The 23,949-nt window shown below is 45.3% G+C and overlaps 1 protein-coding gene and 1 non-coding gene across 5 annotated transcripts; both read left to right on the forward strand.

The window, feature by feature from the left end:
* Positions 1 to 1,609: 1,609 nt before the first annotated feature.
* On the forward strand, positions 1,610 to 22,466 carry HORMAD1 (HORMA domain containing 1). Of its 4 annotated transcripts, none has more exons than XM_007659810.3 (14): positions 1,611 to 1,730; positions 5,364 to 5,442; positions 7,082 to 7,223; positions 8,606 to 8,666; positions 9,299 to 9,335; positions 9,626 to 9,646; positions 9,729 to 9,755; positions 10,645 to 10,712; positions 11,453 to 11,598; positions 14,113 to 14,360; positions 15,887 to 15,938; positions 16,018 to 16,106; positions 20,215 to 20,340; positions 21,660 to 22,466. In XM_007659810.3, the coding sequence occupies exons 2-14, from the start codon at positions 5,410 to 5,412 to the stop codon at positions 21,735 to 21,737; spliced, it is 1,128 nt and encodes a 375-aa protein (XP_007658000.2). In that variant the 5' UTR covers positions 1,611 to 1,730; positions 5,364 to 5,409; the 3' UTR covers positions 21,738 to 22,466. The 4 variants fall into 4 exon arrangements, with proteins under 4 accessions (XP_007658002.2, XP_007658000.2, XP_007658001.2 ...); XM_007659811.3 differs by having other exon boundaries at positions 16,030 to 16,106; XM_007659812.3 differs by lacking the exon at positions 9,729 to 9,755 and having other exon boundaries at positions 1,610 to 1,730.
* LOC114808465 lies at positions 16,836 to 16,974 on the forward strand. Its single transcript, XR_003756313.1, has one exon. It is a non-coding gene; the product is annotated as a small nucleolar RNA SNORA7 (small nucleolar RNA).
* Positions 22,467 to 23,949: the final 1,483 nt, after the last annotated feature.

The raw sequence follows: 23,949 nt of genomic DNA on the forward strand, positions 1-23,949 counted from the left end.
ACAGATCAGGTAAATGAGGCCCAGAGAAGTGAAGTGACTTGCCTACGTCACACACCAGAAAAGTGGCGGAGCTGGGATTAGAACCCAAGTCCTTCTGACTCCCAGGCCCATGTTCTATCCACTAGGCCGTGCTGCTTCCTTAAGACTGTAAAATCCTTAAAGGCAGGAATTGTGTTTACTAACTCTTCGAAGTTCTTTAGCACCCTGCTTTGTAGCCATTAGGGGCTCAATAAATACTACTGACTGAAGCAGTATGGTCTAGTGGATAGAGCGTGGGCCTGGGAGTCAGAAGTACCTGGGTTAATAATAATAATAATAATAATAATGGCATTTGTTAAGCACTTACTATGTGCAAAACACTGTTCTAAGGGGAAGATACAAGGTGATCATGTTGTCCAACGTGGGGCTCACAGTCTTAATCCCCATTTTATAGATAAGGTAATTGAGGCACAGAGAACTTAAGTGACTTGCCTAGAGTCACACAGTTGACAAGTGGCGGATCTGGAATTAGAAGCCATGACCTCTGACTGCCAAGCCCGGGCTCTTTCCACTGAACCACGGGTTCTAATTCTGACTCCACTCTTGTCTTCTATGTGATCATGGGCAAGTCACTTCACTTCTCTGTGCCTTGGTTACCTGATCTGTAAAGTGGGGATTAAGACTTTGAGCCCCTTATAGTGAACTCATTATGGGCAGAATACATGCCTGCTAGTTCTCTTGTACTGTACTCTTCCAAGGGCTTAGAACAGAGCTCTGCCCATAGTAAATGCTCAATAAATACCATTTGATTGATCGATACGGGACATGGTTTGTCTCCAACCTGACTAGCTCGTTTTAATTGAGGAAAGTCCAGAAGCTGCCTGGCATAGTGGGTAGAGCTCGGGTCTGGGAGTCAGAAGGACATGGGTTCTAATTCTGACTCTGCTACCTGCCTGCCGTATGACATTGGGGAAGTCACTTCACTTCCCTGTACCTCAGTTCCCTCATCTGCCAAATGGGGATTCAGTACCTGTTCTCCCTTCTACTTGGACTGTGACCCTCCTGTGGGCCCTGACGATCTCGTATCTACCCTAGTGCTTAAGAAATCCTGGCTTTGCCACGTGTCTGCTGTGTGACCTTGGGCGAGTCACGTCACTTCTCCATTCTTCAGTTACTTCATCCGTAGACTGGGGATGAAGACTGTGAGCCCCACATGGGATGGGGGCTGTGTCATTCATTCAATCGTATTTATTGAGCGCTTATTGTGTGCAGAGCGTGTCCAGCCTGATTTGCTTGTATTTTCACCCCGGCCCGGGGGGTTAGTATAGTGTCTGGCACATGGTAACGGCTTAACATCTACCACAATTATTTATTACTACTCCAGTGCTTAGCACATAGTCAGTGCCTAATACCATTGGAACACCCCCCGCCCCGCAACCAGGAGGCCGAAGGGCGCTCAGGCGAGAGGAGGTGTGAGGTGTTTCTGGCGGGAATCCTCTCCCTCGAGCCCCTCCCCCCGGCCCTCGGTTCCGGTCTTCGCTAGGCCGGCGGTTGGCGGCCCAGCACGGCTCGCGCCTCGGCGAGCGTTCCTATTGGCTGTCGGCGGGAGGGCGGGGCCTAACCGGAGCGCGCTTCCCAACCGCTGAGGCGACGCGGGAGCGGCGCCCGGCTTTGCCTGTGTCGGGCCTCTGCGTCGCCGGCCCTCTCTCCTCGGAGACGCCAGAAAAATTCATTGTTGTCTCGTCAGAGCGGTAATTTATGCGGATTATTCATTCAATAGTATTTCATTAGCCCCAACCACACACACACATCAGGCCTCGGATTTGGGAGGTGCGGACCCGTCCCACTCTCCTTAGCTTTTTAGGGAGGGAGGAGGCGAGGGATCCTGCCCCCCTCATCCATTCTTAGCAACCTTTTTTAAGCGTAAAAAGAACCGGGAAGGAAACGGGAGTCTCCCTCACCTCGCCCACTCCCTTTTGAGTTTCGTTTTTTGACTAAAAAGAGGGGCAAAGGGGGTCGTCTTCACCACATCCACTTTTCTCAAAGCTCGCTTTTTGAACTAAAAAACCCTCCTCAAAACAGTAAAAGGACTTGGGGCCACCCCCATCTCATCCACTCCCTTCACATTTCTCTTAACTAAAAAAAAAAGTAACGGGGAGTAAACTTCACCTCATCCACCCCCCTCCAAGTCCGTTTTTGAAGTTCAAAACAACTTACGGGACGAGGGGTCATCCCCACATCCATTCCGTCTGTCTCGTTTTTTAGCTTAAAAAAAAAAGTAAAGGGGAATCGATTTCACTTTACTCAATGCCCCCAAAGCTCGTTTTTGAACTAAAAAAGGCATAAAATGACGTAGTAATTCCTACCTCCTCCACTCTCCCCGAGCTCCTTTTTATTAGCTAAAAAACAACCACCCAACAATAAACAGTTAAGGGGAGTCAACTTCACCTTGACTCCCCTAAAAGCTTGTTTTTTGAAGTAAAAGAGAGTAGAAGGACGTACTCATTCCTACCTCCGCTTCCTTCGATCTTCGTTTTATTAAGGAAAACAACAACAACAAAAAAAACAGTAAAGAGGAATCGACTTCTCATAGTTCGTTTTTTGAAGTAAAAAAATAAACATGGAAGGGAAAGGGAGTAATCTCCACCTCATCCACTCCCCTTGTTTCGTTTTTTAACAAAAAAAGTAAAGAATCGATTTAACTTTATCCACTGCCCTCAAAGCTCGTTTTTTGAACTAAAAAAGGAAAAGGACGTGGAGTCATCCCTATCTCCTCCACTCCCCTCGAGCTTCATTTTTTTTTAAGTAAAAAACAAAAACAAAGGGGAGTCGACTTCACCTCAAAGCTCGTTTTTTGAAGTAAAAAAATAGGGAAGAGAAAAGGGAGTCATCCCCACCTCATCCATTTCCTTTGTTTCTTTTTTAACTTAAAAGAAGTACAGTAAAGGGGAATCGATTTAACTTTATCCACTGCCCTCAAAGTTCGTTTTTTGAACTTTAAAAAAGGATAAAAAAGGACATGTAGTTATCCCTACTTCCTCCACCACCCTCGATGTTTGTTTTTTTTAAGTAAAAAACCCCGCAAAGCAAAAAAAAAAAGAAAAACAAAACAACATAGCAAAGGCGAGTCGACTTCAGCTTATCCACTCTCCTTGAAGCTCGTTTCCTGAAAAAAAAAAAAAGAGAAGAAAGACAAAGGGAGTCATCCTCATCTCATCCATTACCTTTGTTTAGCTTTTTTTAACTAAAAAACAAAAACACCCAATAAAGGGGAATCGATTTCACTTTATCCACTGCACTCAAAGCTCGTTTTTTGAACTATAAAAATGGGAAAAGGACTTCCCTACCCTACTCTAGGTCTTCCCTACCTCCACTCCCCTCGAGCTTCGTTTTTTAAATTAACCCCCCCCAAAAAAACCCCTAAAAACAGAAAAGGGCAGTCTACTTCATCTCACACTCCCCTCAAAGCTCTTTTTTTGAAGGTATTAAAGGGTCAGGGAGTCATCTACACCCCATCCATTTCCTTTGTTTCGTTTCATAACTAAAAAAAATAAAGGGGAATTTATTTCACTTTATCCACTGCTCTGAAAGCTCACTTTAAAAATTTTTTTTAAAAGGTAAAAGGATGTATAGTCATCCCTACCTCCTCCACTTCCCTCGAGTTTCGTTGTTTTAGTAAGTCCCCCCCCTCCAAAAAACTAAAAAAACCAAAACAGTAAAGAGGAGTTGACTTCACCTTATTTCCTCCCCTAAAAAGCTCGTTTTTTGAATAAAAAAAATAATAGGGAAGGGAAAGGAATCATCCCTACCTAAACCTTCCCCCCTTTTTCGTTTTTTTTAATAAAAAAAAGGTAAAGAATCATTTTCACCTTTTCCACTTTCCTCAAAGTTCGTTTTTTGAACTAATGTCAACGGATGGGGAGTCATCACTGCATCTATCCCCCTTAAAGTTGATTTTATGAACCACAAAAATGACAGTGAACGGTGAGAAGGAAAGAGAGACCAAAAAAACCCCTTTCCGCTCCCCCAAGCCTGGAAGCACACTTAACTGGTTTTCACAAACAATGAGCTAGTTTATGTCACAGACTTGGATTGAAACCAGAATCTCCTTAAAAAAAAACAACCAAACCCCCCCCAGCTCTCCCTTCTCCCTTTCCCTCCCCCTTGGCCCAGGAGATGATTCCAAAACCACAACGTTGAGGCTTCCTCTCCCTTTCAGCCTAGATGGGGGTTTGATTTTAGACAAGGACATTTAAAATGGAAAAGAAGGGGGCTAGATTGGATTTAGAAAGGACACCCTCTTCTTCTCCACACCCTGACAGGAAACGAGCGGGCTCTGCTGCCTCCTTGCGGCCTGCGTCCTTCCAAGAAAGTTCATGAAAGCAAAGCCAGGTTCAATTTTCCAGCCCTAAAGAATCAATAGGATTTTCTAAAGTACTGCTAAAATACGATAGAGTCGGTAGTCATGATTCTGCCATAAAGAAGAATGTGTGAGACTCTCCTAGCCCTTTAGATCTGCAAAACCCTAAAAAAGGCCTTTCCTCAGGATCACATTTATTGATATTTAGTAATGATGATGATGATGGAGGTATTTGTTAAGCCCTTACTATGTGCAAAGCGCTGTTCTAAGCACTGGGGGGATACAAGGTGATCAGGTTGTCCCACATAGGGCTCAGTCTTAACCCCCATTTTACAGATGAGGTAACTGAGGTCCAGAGAAGTTAAGTGACTTGCCCAAAGTGACACAGTTGACAAGTGGCGGAGCAGGGATTAAGAACCCATAACCTCTGACTCCCAAGCCCTGGCTCTTTCCACTGAGCCATGCTGCTTCTCTTGCTTCTCCTAGTAATGTGCTAGAGAAAGTGTCACAGCTCAACCTAGAAAAGGCAGTGTCTCAGGCCTTATTCTGAATGTTTGGTTTGGGAAGATTTGAAAATAAAGTTGCTAGATGTTGTGTGAATTTTTATGGATGGTTGTGCCCCTCATCCTTGAAGAAGATACCACCCACTGATTGTGAAATTTACCTATGGAGGCACGTGAGTCTGAAAAGGCCAATGTGAGATTCAGTGAATTTATTGTTGGACAGGAAAGCTTAAAGGAAACTCATCCCTCATTCCCCTTGGTAATGCCAAAGTAAAACAAAGATGATGGTATGGATGAGGATTCTACTCCCCTGAGGGGTCCAGATGTTAAAGTCCACTGGAAAAATAAAAATTGCTATACAAATTTGTGGTATTTTTGGAAATTATGAGTATATTTTCCCCAGACAGAATTTAAACTCAAAAGTATTTAAAAAATCCATTTGAAAAATCTGTTTTTCATTCCCAGCCATTATGTATTTCACGTGAAGAAGAGCTGACATAAAGTTTGTGTTTGATTCAAAGGTTGAATTACAGTGAGTGCTTTGAGTGCTTTATTAGCTGAAGAAAGATGGTGACTTCTCAGCACCAGAGGCCTTTAAAGGTAGAAGTACATTTATTTTAATCCCAAATGTCCTATCTCATTTAATGTGAAATCACATTTCAGAATCCAAAAGACCGAACTGTGAAATTCAGAATGAAGGCAGCGATCCAAGCCACATACCCTGACCAGCCAATAGAAGGAAAGTTGTCCTGGCTGCATATTTCAGTTGGGATGCTTCCAATTAAGCTTCCCGGAACTGGAAGTCCACTTTATAAAAGCCTCAAGTACTACTGGGATTCCCCTCTGCCAGCTCACCAGAGAGGTCCCAGGGGTGGGTCCGTCCTCTGAAATGCAAATATCCCTTTTTGTCAGACTTTGAAAGGTCAGAGTTCAAGTGTCTTGCTTATGTCACTACCACTACATCTCACCTATCCTGTTGCTAGAAGAAATCTCTTCCACCCATGGGTATGAAATGAACATTTTGTCAATTATGGTAATAATCATCATCATATCATAATTGTGGCACATCAAATGCTTATTATGTGCTAAGCACTAGGGTATATCCAAAAGAAATAAGCAGATTGGACACAGTCCTTGGTCTTTTTTTGTTAAGCGCTTAGTGTGTGCCAAGCAGTGTTCTAAGCACTGGGGTAGATATAAGGTAATCAGGTTGGACACAGTCCAACTGGTCCCACATGAGGCTCACAGACCAAGTGGTCCCACTTGAGACTTAAAGTCTAATAATAGGAATAACTAAAAAAAGAGTGGCATTTGTTAAGTGCTTACTGTGGTTACACTACGAGAATGACTGCAGATGGAGAGTGGGGCATCTGGGAGAGATGCGTCCATGGAGTCGTTATGGGTCGGAAATGACAGCATAAGACGAGGTGTGCCAAGCACTAGGGTAGATGCAAGCTAATGAAATTGGCACAGGAATTACAGTCTAAGAGGAAGGGACAATGGGTAACATCCCCATTTTACAGATGAGGAAACTGAATTAATCAAATAGAGCTTTATTGACTTGCCCAAGGTCACATATAGTGGGACAGGGCCAGAGCTGAGATCAGAACTGAATCTCCAGACTGCCAGTCCCATTCTCTTTTCACTAGATCCTGCTGCCTCAGTTGTCAATGACCTACAGTCCATCATTGTATCAGAAGCCTCACTGTTGTCAACCTAGAATTTCACCAAATCACACTGGAAAATATTTTAATTCACACTTTTCAGTCACATCAACCCAGCCCCACACTGGACACTTGGCTATTTCCCTCTTATTGTCAAGACATGTACCTATGCAGATTTTTCTTGGTTGATCTATGTGTTCAGCTATTTTCTCTGGATCCAATTTGTGATGCCTCCCTATTATATCCTTTTTCTCCCACCTGAATAACTGTAGTATTTGTTATAAAACTGGGCTATCTGTTAAGCCCCTTCTAGGTGCCAAGCACTGGGGTATGCCCCAGACAATCAGGTCAGACACAATTCCTGTCCCCCAGGGGCTCAGATTATTTGTAAATTTTTGTCTGTCCACCCCATTACACTGTCAGCTCCTGAAGGGGAGTGATCCTGTGTCTTGTTTCTGTTGTACCCTCTGTGGTACTAATGTTTCTTAGTAGTATTTAGTACCCATAAGGCACTCTAAAAAAATCCCAACATCAACAATAATAATGATAATAATAATGACCCTGTTGAATTTTAGGTTGGAACGGAGGGCCCTAATGCCACAATAGAGAACCGATCTTTAACATTTGTGAAGAAGCTCCTTGCAGTTTCCGTGTCCAACATCACATACTTCAGAGGAATATTTCCAGAAGATGCCTATCGAACAAGACACCTAGGAGGTAAGGTGACATTTATAAAAGACTATTTCACTCTGATTTGCTGTGGTTTCTGGCTGTTGTCTCATTTCCTAATCTTGCTGTACCATTTAAGGGTACCTTCTCTAGATGGAAAGCTTGTTGTGAGCAGGGAATGTATCTACCAACTCTTGTATTGGAACTCTTCCCAAGCCCTTAGAAGCAGCAGTGCGTAGTGGATAGAGCATGGGCCTGGAAGTCAGAAGGTCATGGGTTCTAATCCCTGCTTCACCTCTTGCCTGTGTGGCCTTGGACAAGTCATTTCACTTCTCTGTGCCTCAGTTACCTCATCTTTTAAGTGGGGGTTGAGACTGTGAGCCCCTTGTGGGAAGGGACTGTGTCCAACCTGATTGGGCTGTATCCACCCGAACGTGTAGAACAGAGCCTGGCACAGAGTAAGTGCTTAACAAATACCACAGTTATTGTTATTAAGTAAACACTCAGTAAATACCAATGACTGATTAACTGATTGATTGAAGGGCCATATGCAATATTTATCTGTGATGGAAGGGTCTTGTTTTTTTTCCCCAATGCTTTTCAGATGGTTTAAAAAAGACACTTCATATTATACTTTGAACAATCCCTAACACCAAAAGTTTTGCAGTAATAAACTGACTGAAGGGTGGTACAGGTTTGTATAATACATATAACTCTTTCCCTAAGTGACAAGCGTAGTTACCTTTTCTCCCGGAAATTATACGTAGTTAATTCTATTTCAATTGATCTAATACAACATAGTTCCCCCAGGATATATTAATCTCTCCTGCATAAGATCACAAAAGGGTACATGGCCTAATCTTTCATTCATTTTTCAGCAGCTTGAAAGAAAAACAAAAAAAAAGTCTGTACCTTGGCTGGAATGATGATCATCACTGTAAGAATAATTTTCACAGTAAAATTCTAGGAGTGTATTCCATATTACCTTTCTCCTCGGAAGGAAAACTAATTCCCTGTTCCTCTCAGAAGCAAAACTAGATGACAATGATGAAGATCAGGCATTCGCTCATTGTTCACTTCTATTTGTAATGTAAATTTAACAATGCCCGGCTATAACATGACTGAAGAAAATAATGAAAAAAATTTCTACCTGTGATGCCTTCTGCTTCCTAAGAAGAGAGTCATTGATTAAGCGTTAAGGTAGATAGATGCAGCAGAGTAAGATCCGACACAATTTCTGTCCCATGCAAGAGAGGGAGGGAGAGCAGGGATCTTTGCCTCATTTCACAGATGAGAATAACATCAGGTTACTTGCCCAAAGCCAAGTGACAGGTCAGTGACAGAGGTGGGATGAGACCAAGGCCCTTCTCCTGACTCCCAGTCCCACCCTCTGACAGGTCGCGGTCTAACTGTTTCTATTTTTTGTCCAGATGTCTGTATCAAAATTTTGAAAAACGACACCTGTCCGGGATCTGTTCAATTAGCGAAATGGTAAGTATCAGAGAGAGTGAGGATAGTGGCTTCTAAATCATTCTCTGCCAGCAACTCCAGTGAAGGCAAGGAGAAAGAGGGTGTATGTGTATGTATGTGGGGGGTGGTGGGAGAGGAAGTAGTAGAAGTAAGAGTATCTATTAAGCATTTACTACATAACAGGGCACAAAGACCCGACCCGGGTTTTTGTCTTTGGGTCAACATGTAAAAAACAAACAAAAAACCCCAATCACATCAATTAAGTTGTAATAATGGCACAACTTTAACCACCATGTGAACATGGCCTAGTGGCAAGAGCCAGGGTTTGGGAGTCAGAGAACGTGGGTTCTAAACCCGCCTCTGCCACTTGTCTGCCGTGTGACCTTGGACAATTCACTTCACTTATCTGAGCCCCAATTACCTCATCTGTAAAATGGGGATTAAGACTGTGAGCCCTACGTGGGACAATCTGATTACCTTGTATCTGCCTCAGTGCTTAGAACAGTGCTTGGCACACAATAAGTCCTTAACAAATATTATTGTTATTATTATTATTTTGCAAGCCTTTGCAGAAAGAGGTCATCTTTGGGAAATTAATTCAACAGCCAAGTTCACATGGTTTATAACCAATGCAAATAAACTGATTTTTGCAGGATATTGGGATGCTATGATGCTCTGCAGAAAAAATATGTAAGTCTTTCAATATTTTACGTCTTTAGAGAACATCTATATCCTTATGTTTCTTCTAGCTATACAGAGAATCTGTATAATATCATACATATATAATAAGCATAATATTATAATCATGAATCTCATCTTGGGATATACTAATTGCCTCCCCTTCCCAATAAGCTTTTTTCCAAATGGGAATTTTGAAACCACAGAGGAGAAATGTATCTTCTCACCCATTTTGAAAAAAAAAAAAAAAAGTACCTCATAAAATTACAATTTACATTTCCTGTTTTTTGTTGTCTTCTCAGCTAAGGATGCTTATTCTAGAAGTAAGTGTTTTTCTACATTTATTTGTTTTTGAAAACAAGTTAGATTACTGGAGATTCACTGTTTCTTAAATTGTTTAAATAGATTTACACCAGCTCCGGAAAACCTAAGGTACGTGCATTTGTCTTAGAAAGTAAATATGCCTTTAATATCCAAAAAAAGTTTTTTACCATCACAACACCTAATGATGTCACCCAGAAAATTTCACAGAAGCCTGCCCAAATCTATGCCAAGAATACAACCGTGGTCAAAGCAAATAGTGCAATCCTGCTGCCCATTTCAGTCGTACAACCTGTGGCCATCAAAATTTCCACCCTTCCAGAATGCTTAACGGAAAATCCTCTCGGAGTCCCGAGGCTGCCCTCTGCCCACCGCCCCCTCTGACTGTCCGCCCCTCTTGCTTATTGTCTGGTGCTGGTCCTGGTCTTTAGAGACTCAGACTCCAACAGTAGGGGAAAAATAAAAATGCTCCCGAACAGGTTGTGACCTAGACTGTAAATTCATCGTGGGTAGGGAATATGACTGTTATATTGTTGTACTGTCCTAAGCACTTAGTGATAATAACAATAATAATAATAATTTTGGTACTTAAGTGTTTACTATGTGTCAAGCACTGTTCTAAGCACTGGGGTAGATACAAGATAATCAGGTTGGACACAGTCCCTATCCCACATGGGGCTCACACCCTTAATCCCCATTTTATAGATGCAGTAACTGAGGCATAGAGAAGTGAAGTGACTTGCCCAAGGTCACACAACAGACAAGCGGTGGAGCCGGGATTAGAAACCATGTCCTTCTGACTCCTAGGCCCGTGCTCTATCCACTAAACCACGCAGTAAGCACTCAGTAAATATGGGTGACTGCCTGACTGTGCTTCATTCTGGTTGAGGCGAGGCAGCCTGAGAATATGGATTCCCGTTTTACACATTCACAGACCCAGCCCCTTGTACCTGGTACCCAGGGTTCTGGGTTCAAATAACCTCTGTGTTTTGTCATTTAGAAAATCACAGAGGGCTATCAATTTCAATTTAATTACACCGAGGAAGGAGTCAAAATGGACTTTTTAAGGTAAGCCTCTCCGCTGCTCTCTGCTGGGCGTAGTTTACACGGATGAAGATGGCCACTTCCCAGGTCTTCTACACAAGCCCATTCCAGATCAATCTCCTCACTCCTCACCAGTTCCCTCACTCGGTTCCACCAGTCACTCAGGTGACCCAGAGCCCCAAAAGATTCATGAGACTGGGGATACTGTCTTTTCCTTATGTCGTGCCTCAAGTACAGGATTTTCCCTCAGTGGGCACTCAATCGATCCTTTCAAATTAATCCATGGTATTTAGTGAACATTTACTGTGTGCAGAGCTCTGTACTAAGTGCTTGGGAGAGTACAACACAACAGAGTTGGCATACACGATTCTTGCCTGCACGGAACTCCTGGTCTTCATGACCAACTGACCATCGCAAAGAGCCTGCCAGTTTCCCACCAGGAACATCAGGCCACTCACTAACGCTAAGGAGCCTGTCCCCTGTTAGATCCTTTCATTGAAAAAATGCAAAAGTGACCAAAGAAGAGCATTCAGTTTCATAGGTGTCTGAGGGGAGCAGCTGAGTCATAACCCCATAGGGGCTAGTCTGGTGTTTTTCAGGCTGAGGTTTAGTTTAGTAAATTGTCCTTTGGGTCCGGTGTGGTTTAGTAAATTGTCCTCTGGATGGGAATGGGGGAGGGAGAGAGGAATTTGAGACCGTGAAAGAGCTTAGAACTGTAATATTTGTGTAAAAGCATAAAGCTTCCAAAATGCTGTCCTTCCTAGTGCTGACCAAAACAATGAATATCCTTGGGAGGAAACGAAGAAAACAAGCATTACCCTCATTCAGAAGCTTCACGTTCTGATGCAGAACCTGGGCCCTTTACCTAAAAACTTCGGACTAACCATGAAACTTTTCTACTACGACAGTGGTAATATATTTCATTCCACCTTATGCAATCAGATTTCAAAATGTTGGAATGTAAGCAGAGGGGCAGGGATGACATCCACTCTAACTTTGCCGTTTTCTCCCAAGCGCTCAATCAACCTATCCATCAATCTACAGTAATTATTGAACATTACTCTGTGAGGAGCTCCGTACTAAGCACTTGAGAGAATACAATGGAGTTATTAGACGCCATCTCCACCCTCAAGGAGATTACAATGTAGGGAGGGGAGAAAGACACTAAAATAAATTGCAGGCGGGGAAAGCAAATGAATACAATGATATGCGTTTAAGGGACTCAACCCCTCTCAGTACTTAAATGCTTAAAGTACTCAGTGCTCTGTACACATTAGATAGTTTAAGTGGTCCTAGGTTTAGATGTGTGATAGTGTATCACTTCAATGATTCACCGTTAAAAGAATTTTCAGAGGTGGTTGGCTGCTAAGAATTCTCATGTAGGCATCAAGTTTTGAGAGGGAAGGTCACCCCTAATGGCAGTACAGTGCACTGTTCTCTGAATGTGAGGTCAGGCGTGTCAGGCAGGGCTGTCCCTGAGGTGTCCTTTATGAACTCGTCCTCCTTGTTATGTTAGCATGGCAGCTTCTGGTGAGGAGGGATTGTTTCTGTAATCTTCCAAGTGCTTATTCATTCATTCAGTCAGTCAGTCAGTCAGTCAGTCAATCGTATTTATTGAGTGCTTTCTGTGTACAAAGTACTGTACTAAGCCCGTGGGAGAATATAATACAAGAACAAACAGACGCGTTCCCTGCCCACAATGAGCTCACAGTCTAGAGGGGGAGAGAGGCATTAGTATGCATAAATAAAGAAATTACAGATCTGTACATGTGCTATGGGGAAGGGAGGGAAGATGAATGAAAGGAGCAAATCAGGGTGATGTAGAAGGGAATGGGAGAAGAGGAGAAGAGGGACTGCTTAGTGCAGCACATTGTACCCAGGGAACCTCAATCAATTCCGTTACTATTATGGCTAATAGAACTGCTGCTGCTCCTGCTTCCACTACTATTACTATGACCAGGTGGATTCAGGTGCTTAGTTTAGTCCCTGGCACTTGGTGAGCGCTCAGTAAATACCAGTGACAGGATGCACTCTTGTTTTCTTGACATCGCACTTCGGGAGTAGTGGTAGTAGCAGTCAGTCAGTTGAAAGTATTTATTGAGAGCTTACTGGGTGCGGAGCACTATACTAAGTGCTTGGGAGAGTTCAAAAGACTGTAAGCTCATTGTGGGCAGGGAATGTGTCTGATTATTATCATGTTGTACTCTACTAAGGGCTTAGTAGAGTGCTGTGCACACATTAAGCACTCAATAAATATGACTGAGTGAATGAATACAATATAGCAGATACATTCTCTGCCCACAACGAGCTTAGAGTCTATTCATTCATTCATTCAATAGTATTTATTGAGAGCTTACTATATGCAGAGCACTGTACTAAACACTTGGAATGTACAATTTGGTAACAGATAGAGACAATCCCTGCCAATGACAGGCTCCAATGCACTGTGTTAATGTTGGTATTTAATGTTGGTATTTGTTAAGCGCTTACTATGTGCAGAGCACTGTTCTAAGTGCTGGGGTAGACACAGGGGAATCAGGTTGTCCCATGTGGGGCTCACAGTCTTAATCCCCATTTTACAGATGAGGTAACTGAGGCACAGAGAAGTTAAGTGACTTGCCCACAGTCACACAGCTGACGAGTGGCAGAGCTGGGATTCGAACTCATGACCTCTGACTCCAAAGCCCGTGCTCGTTCCACTGAGCCACGCTGCTTCTCGTGTTAAGCACTTGGGAAGTACAAAATGCAATACGAAGACGGGGTACCTTCTGTGCCCTCAAGGAGCTTAATACCTCCATGGAGGGGAGTCAGAGAAATTAGTGAACAGACAGTGGCAGTCAATCCAGGAGAATGAGTGTACGTATGTTCTTACGGGCCGGAGCTGGCCGAAGGCTTTCTACTGCTCAGGGTGCCGGGAATTAATCGAGGAAGGCTTGTTGGTGGAGGTGGGAATTCAGGAGAGGTTTGACTGTGGGGAGAGCTCTGTTAGGCAAGGCAGGGAGTCCCCGGCCCAGGAAATGACATGAATGAGGGGACAGAGGCGGGAATGAACAGTTGGCGAACAACTCGAAGATGCTGTGCATTGGTTCCCTAAAGTAGTTCTTGTCAGTAGAGAAGCAGCATGGCTCATTGGAAAGAGCACGGGCTTTGGAGTCAGAGGTCATGAGTTCGAATCCCAGCTCTGCCACGTGTCAGCTGTGTGACTGTGGGCAAGTCACTTAACTTCTCTGTGCCTCAGTTACCTCATCTGTAAAATGGGGATTAAGACTGTGAGCCCCACGTGGGACAACCGGATTCCCCTGTGTCTACCCCAGCGCTTAGAACAGTGCTCTGCACATAGTAAGCGCTTAACAAATACCAACATTATTATTATTATTATTATGGGGAGCAGGGAAGGGCAGCTTTTAATCCTGGTTTCTTGTAGTGACTCCTCCAGACTACCAGCCCCCTGGCTTCAAGGATGGAAACTGTGACGAGGTGAGGTTTGAGGAATCCCTGATGTGCCTCAAAATAGGGGCAATCCTAGCTCCCTGTCATACTATGAAGCTGATGGTGACCACCAAAAAGAATCGCATCAAAAACAACTGCAATGACATTGTAACCGAGGAAGATACGGAAGAATTGCAGAGAAAAAGAAAAGTGCCCAGACCCCTTTCGGACAAACCTGGGGATGTAAGTTTTTTCAGATGGGTGTTTTTCTGTCTTTTTTTATGGTATGTATTAAGCATTTACTATGTTCAACGCATAAGAAGCAGCATGGCGTAGTGGATAGAGCACAAGCCTGGGAGTCAGGAAGTTATGGGTTTTAATCCTGGTTCTGCTACTTGTCTGCTGTGTGACCTTGGGCAAGTCACTTCACTTCTCTGGGCCTCAGTTCCCTCATCTGTAAAATGGGGATGAAGACTGTGAGCCCCACGTGGGACCGGGACTGTGTCCAACCCAATTTGCTTGTATCCACCCCAGTGCTTAGTACAGTGCCTGGCACATAGTACATGCTTAACAAATATCATTATTATTATTATTACTAAGCAGGGTAGATACAAGCTAATCAGGATGGACACAGTCCACATGAGGCTTACGGTCTTAATCCACAGTTTACAGATGAGTTAACTGAGGCCCAGAGAAGTGGAGTGACTTGCCCAAGGTCACACAGTAGACAAGTGGTGGAGCCAGGATTCAAACCCAGGTCCTCTGACTTCCAGGCCCATGGACTTACCACTAGACCATGCTGCTTCTCTAGGATGCTTTTTTGATAGAGAAGACGGAAGGCCAGTACTGGTCACTTGTCTCCCTTAGAGAAGCCATCCTCTCACCCTGGTCATTCCATCACTTCTAATTTGCTTGTGGTAATATTTTACTACTTTTCCTTCACCGGAACTTATATCTGCCCCAGAGCTTAAAACAGTGCTGGTCACCTAGTAAGTGCTAAACAATCACTAAAATAATAATAGTGATAATAATAATAATAATAATGGTATTTGTTAAACACTTACTATGTGCCAAGCACTGTTCTAAGCACTGGGATAGATACAGGGTTATCAGGTTGTCCCACGATTTCTACATTCCTAGCGCTTGTACAGTGCTCTGCACATAGTAAGCGCTCAGTAAATACTATTGAATGAATGAATAATCCCCATTTTACAGATGAGGTTACTGAGGCACAGAAAAGTTAAGTGACTTGCCCCAAGTCACATAGCTGACGAGTGGCGGAGGCGGGATTGTACCCTCGACCTCTGGCTCCCAAGCCCGTGCTCTTTCCACTAAGCCACGCTGCTTCTCTATCATCTGACATACGTCCATATCTGTAATTCATTTATTTATAGTAATGTCTCCCCCTCTATACTCTAAACTCGTTATGAGCAGGGAATGTGCCTGTCATATTGCTATACTGTAGTAATAATAATAATAATAACAAAAATTATGGTCTTAAGGACTTGCTATGTACCAGTCACTCTTCTAAGCACTGGAGTAAGTACAAGGTATTCAGGTTGGACAGTTTCTGTCCCACATGGGGCTCACAACCTTAATCCCCATTTTAAAAATGAGGTAACTGAGGTGCAGAGAAGTTAAGTGATTTGCCCGAGGTCACACAGCAGACATTTGGCGGAACCGGGATTAGAAGTACTTAGTACAGCGGTCTGTGTACAGTAAATGCTCACTAAATATTATTGATTGATTGATCTGACTACTTTATCCAGGAAGTACCGGACAAACGTTCCAAGATGAAAAGGAGCCTGACAACTTCCAGAGGTTAGTAGTGTGTCTGCTAAATAAATAGACGAGTTCACCCTCTTAATTCACCCTGATAAGTAACTGGAGTATTTAAAAGAATCTCTCCCAGGACAAGGTCCAACCCCGCAAGAAGAGAGAGCGGCGAGCCGGGGAGTAAGCCAACATCTGACCACCGCTCATTCTCAGGTACAAAACCAGAGCTCGGACTCTCCTGGGGAACCGGTTTCATAAAGTACAGCTGGTGGTGTTTACCAGAGCAACTCCCAGAACCTAAGACCTCCTTATTTGAGACAGTTTATTCCAACACTTTTTGGCTAAAAAAAAACAAAAACCAAAGAGTCCAGGAGCCCCTGGGGACATAAATCCATCGCGTTTTCCTGCTGGAACTCTGGTCTGGCTCCACAGTGTCTCTTCCGATTCAGGTTGAGTCATCGGCAAGTCGGCTGCAGGAATTTAGAAGCTCCAAAGGGAACACGAGACACAAAAGGTATTTCAGGAACAGCAGCTGACTATCGCCGAGGGGCCACTGAACCTCTCTGAACCGGCTGGCAAAACAAGGCTATCTTTAATAATAATAATAACAGTAATAATAATAATAATTACTGTGATATTTGTTAAGAACTTACTCTGTGCCAGGCACTATACTAAGCATTGGAGTTGTTACAAGATAATTGGGTTGGACATGGTTCCTGTCCCACATGGGGCTCACAGGGTTAATCCCCATTTTATAGATGAGTAAACTGAGGCACAGAGAGGTTAAGTACCTTGCCCAAGGTTGCAGAGCTGGGATTAGAATTTAGGTCCTCTGATACCCAGGCCTGTGGTCTTTCCACTAGGCCACACTGCTTCTCCCTGTACTCTTTGTAGAGATGAGATGATCATCATCAATGGTATTTATTGAGCGTTTACTATGGAATCCTCTCTGGATGGCACCTGGAGAGTTTCCAGTCCTCTATCAGTCTCGGCTATGGGAGGGAGAGTCAAGCAGAGGCCATACTCATTCCATTTCTAGCATGGGCAGTGGCTAGTGAGTGGAAGGCAATCTGCTGCAAGTCAAAACTCCTCTACGTTGGGCAGCAGTGGCATGGGAGAGAGCTGAGGGCCGAGACTCAAGTTGATTACACAGAAGGCACTTTTATATTTTTACCAAGAAAACTCTATGGATACCAGGACGATTGCAGATTTAGGTGGGACGTTCTTGGGGAGATGTGTCCATGGAATCACTATGGGTTAGAAATGACTCGACAGCATAGGATGAGACAAGACTGCATGCACAGCACTGTGCTAAATTCTTGGGAGAGGACAATACAATAGAATTGATAGACCCCATTCTCTGCTCTCATGAACATAGTCTAGAGGGGGAGCCAGATGGGCAGTCATTTGTGTTTGAGGGGTCCAAGTTATTCCTAAGGGTGCCCTGGGCACATTAATGCCCACTTGGTTGTCGCCTTTATTCTGTGGGGGAGCATCAGGGCTTAAATACCGGACAATGGCTTTGTGTTAGCCGGAAGAGCGGAACGCCCAAAAGCACAGTTTACTCCGTTATTCTGCAGAGCCAGGACCAGAACAAAGCTAAGGCTATGCCTAAATCTGGTATTCGGTAGACGCTGCTGACGCTACAGGGCGGCCACAGCCTTGCTCAGAAGTTAGTCCTGCCTCAGCTCCGCAGTGTCGGGAGGAGAGGGTCTAGCAACAGTGTGGTCTAGTGGATAGAGCCTTGGCCTGGAAGTCAGAAGGTCCTGGGTTCTAATCCTGGCTCTGCCACTTGTCTGCTGTGGGACCTTAGCAAGTCACTTTGCTTCTCTGGGCCTCAGTTACCTCACCTGTAAAATGGGGATTGAGACTATGAGCCCCACATGGGACCAGGATTGTGTCCAAACCGATTTGCACGTATGTGCCCCAGTACTCAGTACAGAATCCGACACATAGTAATAATAAGAATATTCATAATGTGATATTTGTTAAGCATGTACTATGTGCCTGGTACTGTACTAAGCGTTGGGGTGGATACAAGCAAATTTGATTGGACACAGTCCCAGTCCCATGTGGGGCTTACAGTAATTGAGGCCCAGAGAAGTTCATTCAGTAGTATTTATTGAGCGCTTACTATGTGCAGAGCACTGTACTAAGCGCTTGGGATGAACAGGTCGGCAACAGATAGAGACAGTCCCTGCCGTTCGACGGGCTTACAGTCTAATCGGGGGAGACGGACAGACGAGAACAATGGCAATAAATAAAGTTAAGGGGAAGAACATCTCGTAAAAACAATGGCAACTAAATAGAATCAAGGCGATGTACAATTCATTAACAAAATAAATAGGGTAATGAAAATATATACAGTTGAGCGGACGAGTACAGTGCTTTGGGGATGGGAAGGGAGAGGTGGAAGAGCAGAGGGAAAAGGGGAAAATGAGGGTTTAGCTGCGGAGAGGTAAAGGGGGGATGGCAGAGGGAGTAGAGGGAGAAGAGGAGCTCAGTCTGGGAAGGCCTCTTGGAGGAGGTGAGTTTTAAGTAGGGTTTTGAAGAGGGAAAGAGAATCAGTTTGGTGGAGGTGAGGAGGGAGGGCGTTCCAGGACCGCGGGAGGACGTGACCCAGGGGTCGACGGCGGGATAGGTGAGACCGAGGGACGGCGAGGAGGTGGGCGGCGGAGGAGTGGAGCGTGCGGGGTGGGCGGTAGAAAGAGAGAAGGGAGGAGAGGTAGGAAGGGGCAAGGTGATGTAGAGCCTTGAAGCCTAGAGTGAGGAGTTTTTGTTTGGAGCGGAGGTCGATAGGCAACCACTGGAGTTGTTTAAGAAGGGGAGTGACATGCCCAGATCGTTTCTGCAGGAAGATGAGCCGGGCAGTGGAGTGAAGAATAGACTGGAGCGGGGCGAGAGAGGAGGAAGGGAGGTCAGAGAGAAGGCTGACACAGTAGTCTAGCCGGGATATAGAAGTTAAGTGACTTGTCCAAGGTCACACAGCAGATAAGTGGCGGAGTCAGGATTAGAACCCAGGTCCTTCTGACTCCCAGCCCCTTGCTCTATCCACTAGTCCATGCTGGTTCTCACTAGGCCGCATTGAACAAATACCACAATTATTATTATTATCTGGTACGCCACTCCTAAATTACATTAGCCCTAGGAATGGGCCGGGGGGAGGGTGGAGGCAGAGGCTGCTGTCCAATTAATTAACAGTGGTATGTAATGAGTGTTTTTTGAGCGTCGAGCACTGACCTACGCACATGGGAGAGTACAATACATGGCCTAGTGAAAAAAGCAAGGGCCTGGGAGTCAGAGCACCTGGGTTCTAATCCTAGCTCTTCCAGTTGCTAGCTGTGTGACCTTGGGCAAATCACTTCACTTCTTTCTGCCCCAATTCTCCTGTTCTCCCTCCTACTTAAAACTGGGACTGTGGACAGGGACTGTGTTGTCCAACCTAATTAACTTGTATCTATGCCAGTACTTAGAAGGGTACTTGGCTCATAGTAAGCACTTAACAAATGCCATACAAAAATACAGTGGCGTTGGCGGATACTCTCCCTGCCCAAAAGGAAGCAGCGTGGCCTAGCAGAAAGAGTCGGGGCCTGGGAGTCAGAGGGCCTGGCTTCTAATCCCGGCTCTACCACTTGTCTGCTGTGGTACCTTGGACAAGTCACTTCACTGGGCCTCAGTTACCACATGGGTAAAATGGGGGTTAAGACTGTGAGGCCCATGTGGGACATGGACTGTGTTCAAACTTGTATCTACCCCAGCATTTAGTACACTGGCTGACACATAGTAAGTGCTAAACAAATACTGTTTTAAAAAAAAGAATTTACAATGTACAGGTTCAGGCGAAGGAGAGGCATTAAATTAGTAGCTCTGGGAGAAGAGAAATCAGGACTTGTAACTTCAGTTGATGGTTCTTGGATGCCCAGTACAGAGCTTGGTCCATAGCAGGCACCCACTACAGCACTCGGCCCACAGTAGGCATTCAGTACAGTGTTCTGCAAACACTGGCATCCGATACAGTGTTCTGCAACAGTAACAGTAATAGTAATGGTATTTACGGAGCTCTCACTGTATGCAAGACACTGTACTGAGCGATTTGGAGAGTACAATAGAGTTAGAAGTCACAATCCCTCTCAAGGCTCTTCAACTCTAGAAAGTGGGGAGGTAACACAAAAAGATTTACAGCTAGGAGGGGAAGGCGGAATGGATATGTCATTGGGTAAGTGTCCGTTTCAAACGCGCATTCTGGTAAAAGCGGAAGTCACAACAATTAAATGGTGACCGTAGTTTGGGAAAATTAACGAATCACTCTACATCTGTGCAGGCCAAGGAAAATCACCCACCTAGGGCTACTAAAAAAACTCAGAAGAAGAATCTGAGGAAAACTGAACTGCCTTTCAATGCTAAAGAAAATCAGAAGAGTCAGTCTTGTTCGGGGAGAGCTGGAACTGTAAGTAGGGGTGGTATTGATTGGGGGCTTCCCAATCAGTCATTAATGGTATTTATGGAGTGCTTTCTGTGGGCATAGCACTGTACTAAGTGCTTGGGGGAGGAGAGTACATCCAAGTTGATAGATCTGTTCCTTGCCCACAAGTCGCTGACAGCCTCGAGGGGGAGACAGATGGAAATTTGATGATGGACGTGGACATAAGTGGTATGAGGCTGGGGGTGGGGTGAGTCTCAATGGGAAAGCCCAGCAGAAGGCCAAAACACATTCCCTGCACCCATAAGGAGCCCTAATTTTAAGTTGCCAGTCAAAAGAGAGGTGTAACCGCTGAGCTGGCAATCTTGCCCCACCTTTCCTCTCTCCTTTTCTGCCCTTTTCCCTCCCCTTCTCCCCACCCCACTGGCAGGGCAACTTGGCTCACACAATAGCAACGCACACACCAAAGAGAAGTGTCCACAGCAAACACTCAGATCCCTCCACCGCCAACACACCCACGTCACTGACTCTAAGCACTGAACAGCTGATCCCCTGCACCCCCCCCCCCCCCCCCCCCCGGCTCTAGATGGGCCCTGATCCGTTCTCCCAATGATCGCCTCCCCGCCATCCAGCTCCGCTGCCCAGGGGCTGCCCCCTCCACCCCGGCTCGGGTCCAGCAGACTGACCTTCCACAGCCACCCTTTCCCAGAAACCTCCTCACCGGAGAGGATGGGGTGGCATTATCAGATCTCAAAAGGCCCTGAGCCCTTTACATGCATCCCTCATACAGGACTGATGACAGCCACATGGAGAGGGTTCCTCAAGGACCTCTGACTTTGGCGTTGGCTTCATTCGTTTGGTTATTAAGAGTCAGACAGGTCCCACTGGGGCCCAGAGATTAAGCCCAGATGGGCTTCTCTATTCTCCATCTCCAGCATCTTCCTTTCCTAAGACTGCCCTGCATATCTGACCCTAACCCTGCTTCTTTCTCCAAAAGAAAGAGAAAACAGCTAAAGATCCCTCCCTCTCCCACTCAAAATAGGTCACCCTCTGCTTTCCCTGCAGGGAGAATTTCAAAAGGCCAGGATTTAATCGCCTCCTTGAAATTTCACACCCAGAGGCCCCAGGAGGAAGAAAATACCCTATTTATCCCATCGTCTGTCATAAACCAACATAGTACAGTGTTGGTTGGTTGGCTGGGAGAGTATAATACATGGCCTAGTGAAAAGAGCAGGGGCCTGGGTATCAAAATAGAAAACCAAAAAAATAGTCTTGTTGTTTTCCAAATTGGATTTTCCCAAAGGAAAACATCTTTATGGTTGGCAGACTTTATTTTCCCTCCACAGGACTGTTACATGGATTCATCTCGCCGCCAAAATCAAGAAGCAAATCCCAAAAGGAGGAGATTCAGCAAACCAAAGTAGAGATGGATTTTTTTTCCTTCCTGCCATGGGGTCCAGGGAAGGGAATTCTCGCTAGAGAATTAACCTTTGGATCATTTAAGCTAAATGGCATTTTGATTCAAAAATATGAGTTTTGAAGGGGTTGTCTTAGTTGTTGAGTTTTCTCCCAAAGGAAGGAGTAAGTTAATTGTTGAGAAAAGCATATGTTATTTATTGCAAGCCTCAAGATGATTGGTTTGGGGAGGTAAAGCCAGGACAGGAAAGATGGAGTGAAACCCGGGTTGCCCCAAGGGAAGATCCCAGGAGATGGGATCCATCCATTTCCCAAGGGCGAATCTGGGCATGGGTTCGGTGGCAGGGCTGGGGGTTTAGACATGTGTGTACCGGATTCAGCGCCTGACATCTTCGCACATTCCTTGACCACCATCCTGAGTCATACAGACATATTAGCAGCAGAGATGGGAGTTTTGCACACATCACATACTGTCTGCTGAGAGTATTAAAACTTGGATGGGGAGGACTAACCCTGGCCCTTTGTAGGGCTAACTGTTCCTAAAAACTTTAGTTTTAGTGTTAGTGACTAGGGTAATTAAAACAATATTTATTAAGCAAGGATGATTACAGCTTTACTCCTCAAGAAGGGTATATTAATGTGAGGATACAGCATTTGTATTCTGGTGTTAAGACTTAAGGAGTGTTATACTGAAGAAGTAACATTTTGAGGAAAATAAAGTATCGGTTGATGCCCAGTTTCTGGCTTTTCTGGTTTTGATTTTAATTGTATTCAAAGCAAAATCACAGATTCTGTAGCCAGGGGAGCTGAGTTCTAGTTCCAGATCTGTCACTGGCTTACAGTGTGGCCTTGGACAAGTCGCTTAAACTCTCTTGGCCTCAGTTTTCTCACCTGTAAAATGGGGATAATTATATCTGTTTCTTCCTACCTTGCAGGGGTGTTGGGAGGCTAAAATGAGATCACTCATATAAAAGGCTTTTAGAAATACAAAGGTGCTGTTCAAAAACCAATGCGGTAACATAATTTTATGGCACATATAACTTCATAACATACTGAACTAATAAAAAATGCAACCATTTGATGTCTCTAGGTCGAGGGAAGGGAATTCGGACTTGGGGAGTGGCCATTCACCCTGAGGCTTGCTGCCTCGGTTTCCCTTTCTCATAAAAGGTGGGAGGAGCGAATCCCATCCCTTTACCCACTACTGTACCACCCCTGACTTGCTCGACCCCTCCTGGGCCAAGCCCGGACCCCACCAAGTGTCAGATCCAGACAGGACACCCTCCTGCGCCGATATGTAGCAGTGAGACACTGTGGGAAGAGCTCAGGCCTGGGAGTTAGAGGACCTGCGTTCTAATCCCAGCTCTGCCACTGGACCCCTGTGTGATATTGGGCAAGTCACTTCACTTGAGAAGCAGCGTGGCTCAGTGGAAAGAGCCCGGGCAGGGGAGTCCAGAGGTCATGGGTTCTAATCCCGGCTCCGCCGCTTGCCAGCTGTGTGACTTTGGGCAAGTCACTTCACTTCTCTGGTCCTCAATTACCTTATCTGTAAAATGGGGATTAAAACTGTGAGCCCCACGTGGGACAACCTGATCACCTTGTATCCCCCCAGCGCTTAGAACAACGCTTTGCACATAGTAAGCGCTTAAATACCACCATTATTATGATTATTATTATCTGGGCCTCACTTCCCTCATCTGTAAAATGGGGATTAAGACTGGGCGCGCACCTAGGACAGGGACTGTGTCCAACCTCATAACCTCGTATCTACCCCAGCGCTTAGTACAGTGCTGGGGCACATAGGTGCTTCCCAAATCAATCAATCAGTGGTAATTGAGCGCCTGCTACATGCACAGCACCGGAGTAAGCGCTTGGGAGAGGACAGTTACAACCGAATGGGCCGGCCACGCTTCCTCCTCAGAACGAGCAAACGTTATTATTATTACTGTCACAGGCCGAGGCGGCCAGTTGGAGGGAGGTCACCGGACCCGGCCAGAGCCCCGCCCCCCCGGGACGGGACCTTTCCCCTCATTGGCCCTCCCCGCTGTCCGTCAGGGCCCGGTCCCGCCCCCCCCCCCCCCCCCCCCCCCCCCCCGTGGCCGGGGTCCGGGGTCCGGGGTCCGGACGGCCCGAAGCCCAGCACAACGGCCGGGCGACGGACGGAGGAACCAGGGGGAGGGCGGAAGGGCAAGGCCCGCCCCCCGGCGCCGCCGATTGGTG

This window comes from Ornithorhynchus anatinus, chromosome X5, assembly GCF_004115215.2.
Source record: "Ornithorhynchus anatinus isolate Pmale09 chromosome X5, mOrnAna1.pri.v4, whole genome shotgun sequence".
Classification (NCBI taxonomy): Eukaryota; Metazoa; Chordata; class Mammalia; order Monotremata; family Ornithorhynchidae; genus Ornithorhynchus; species Ornithorhynchus anatinus.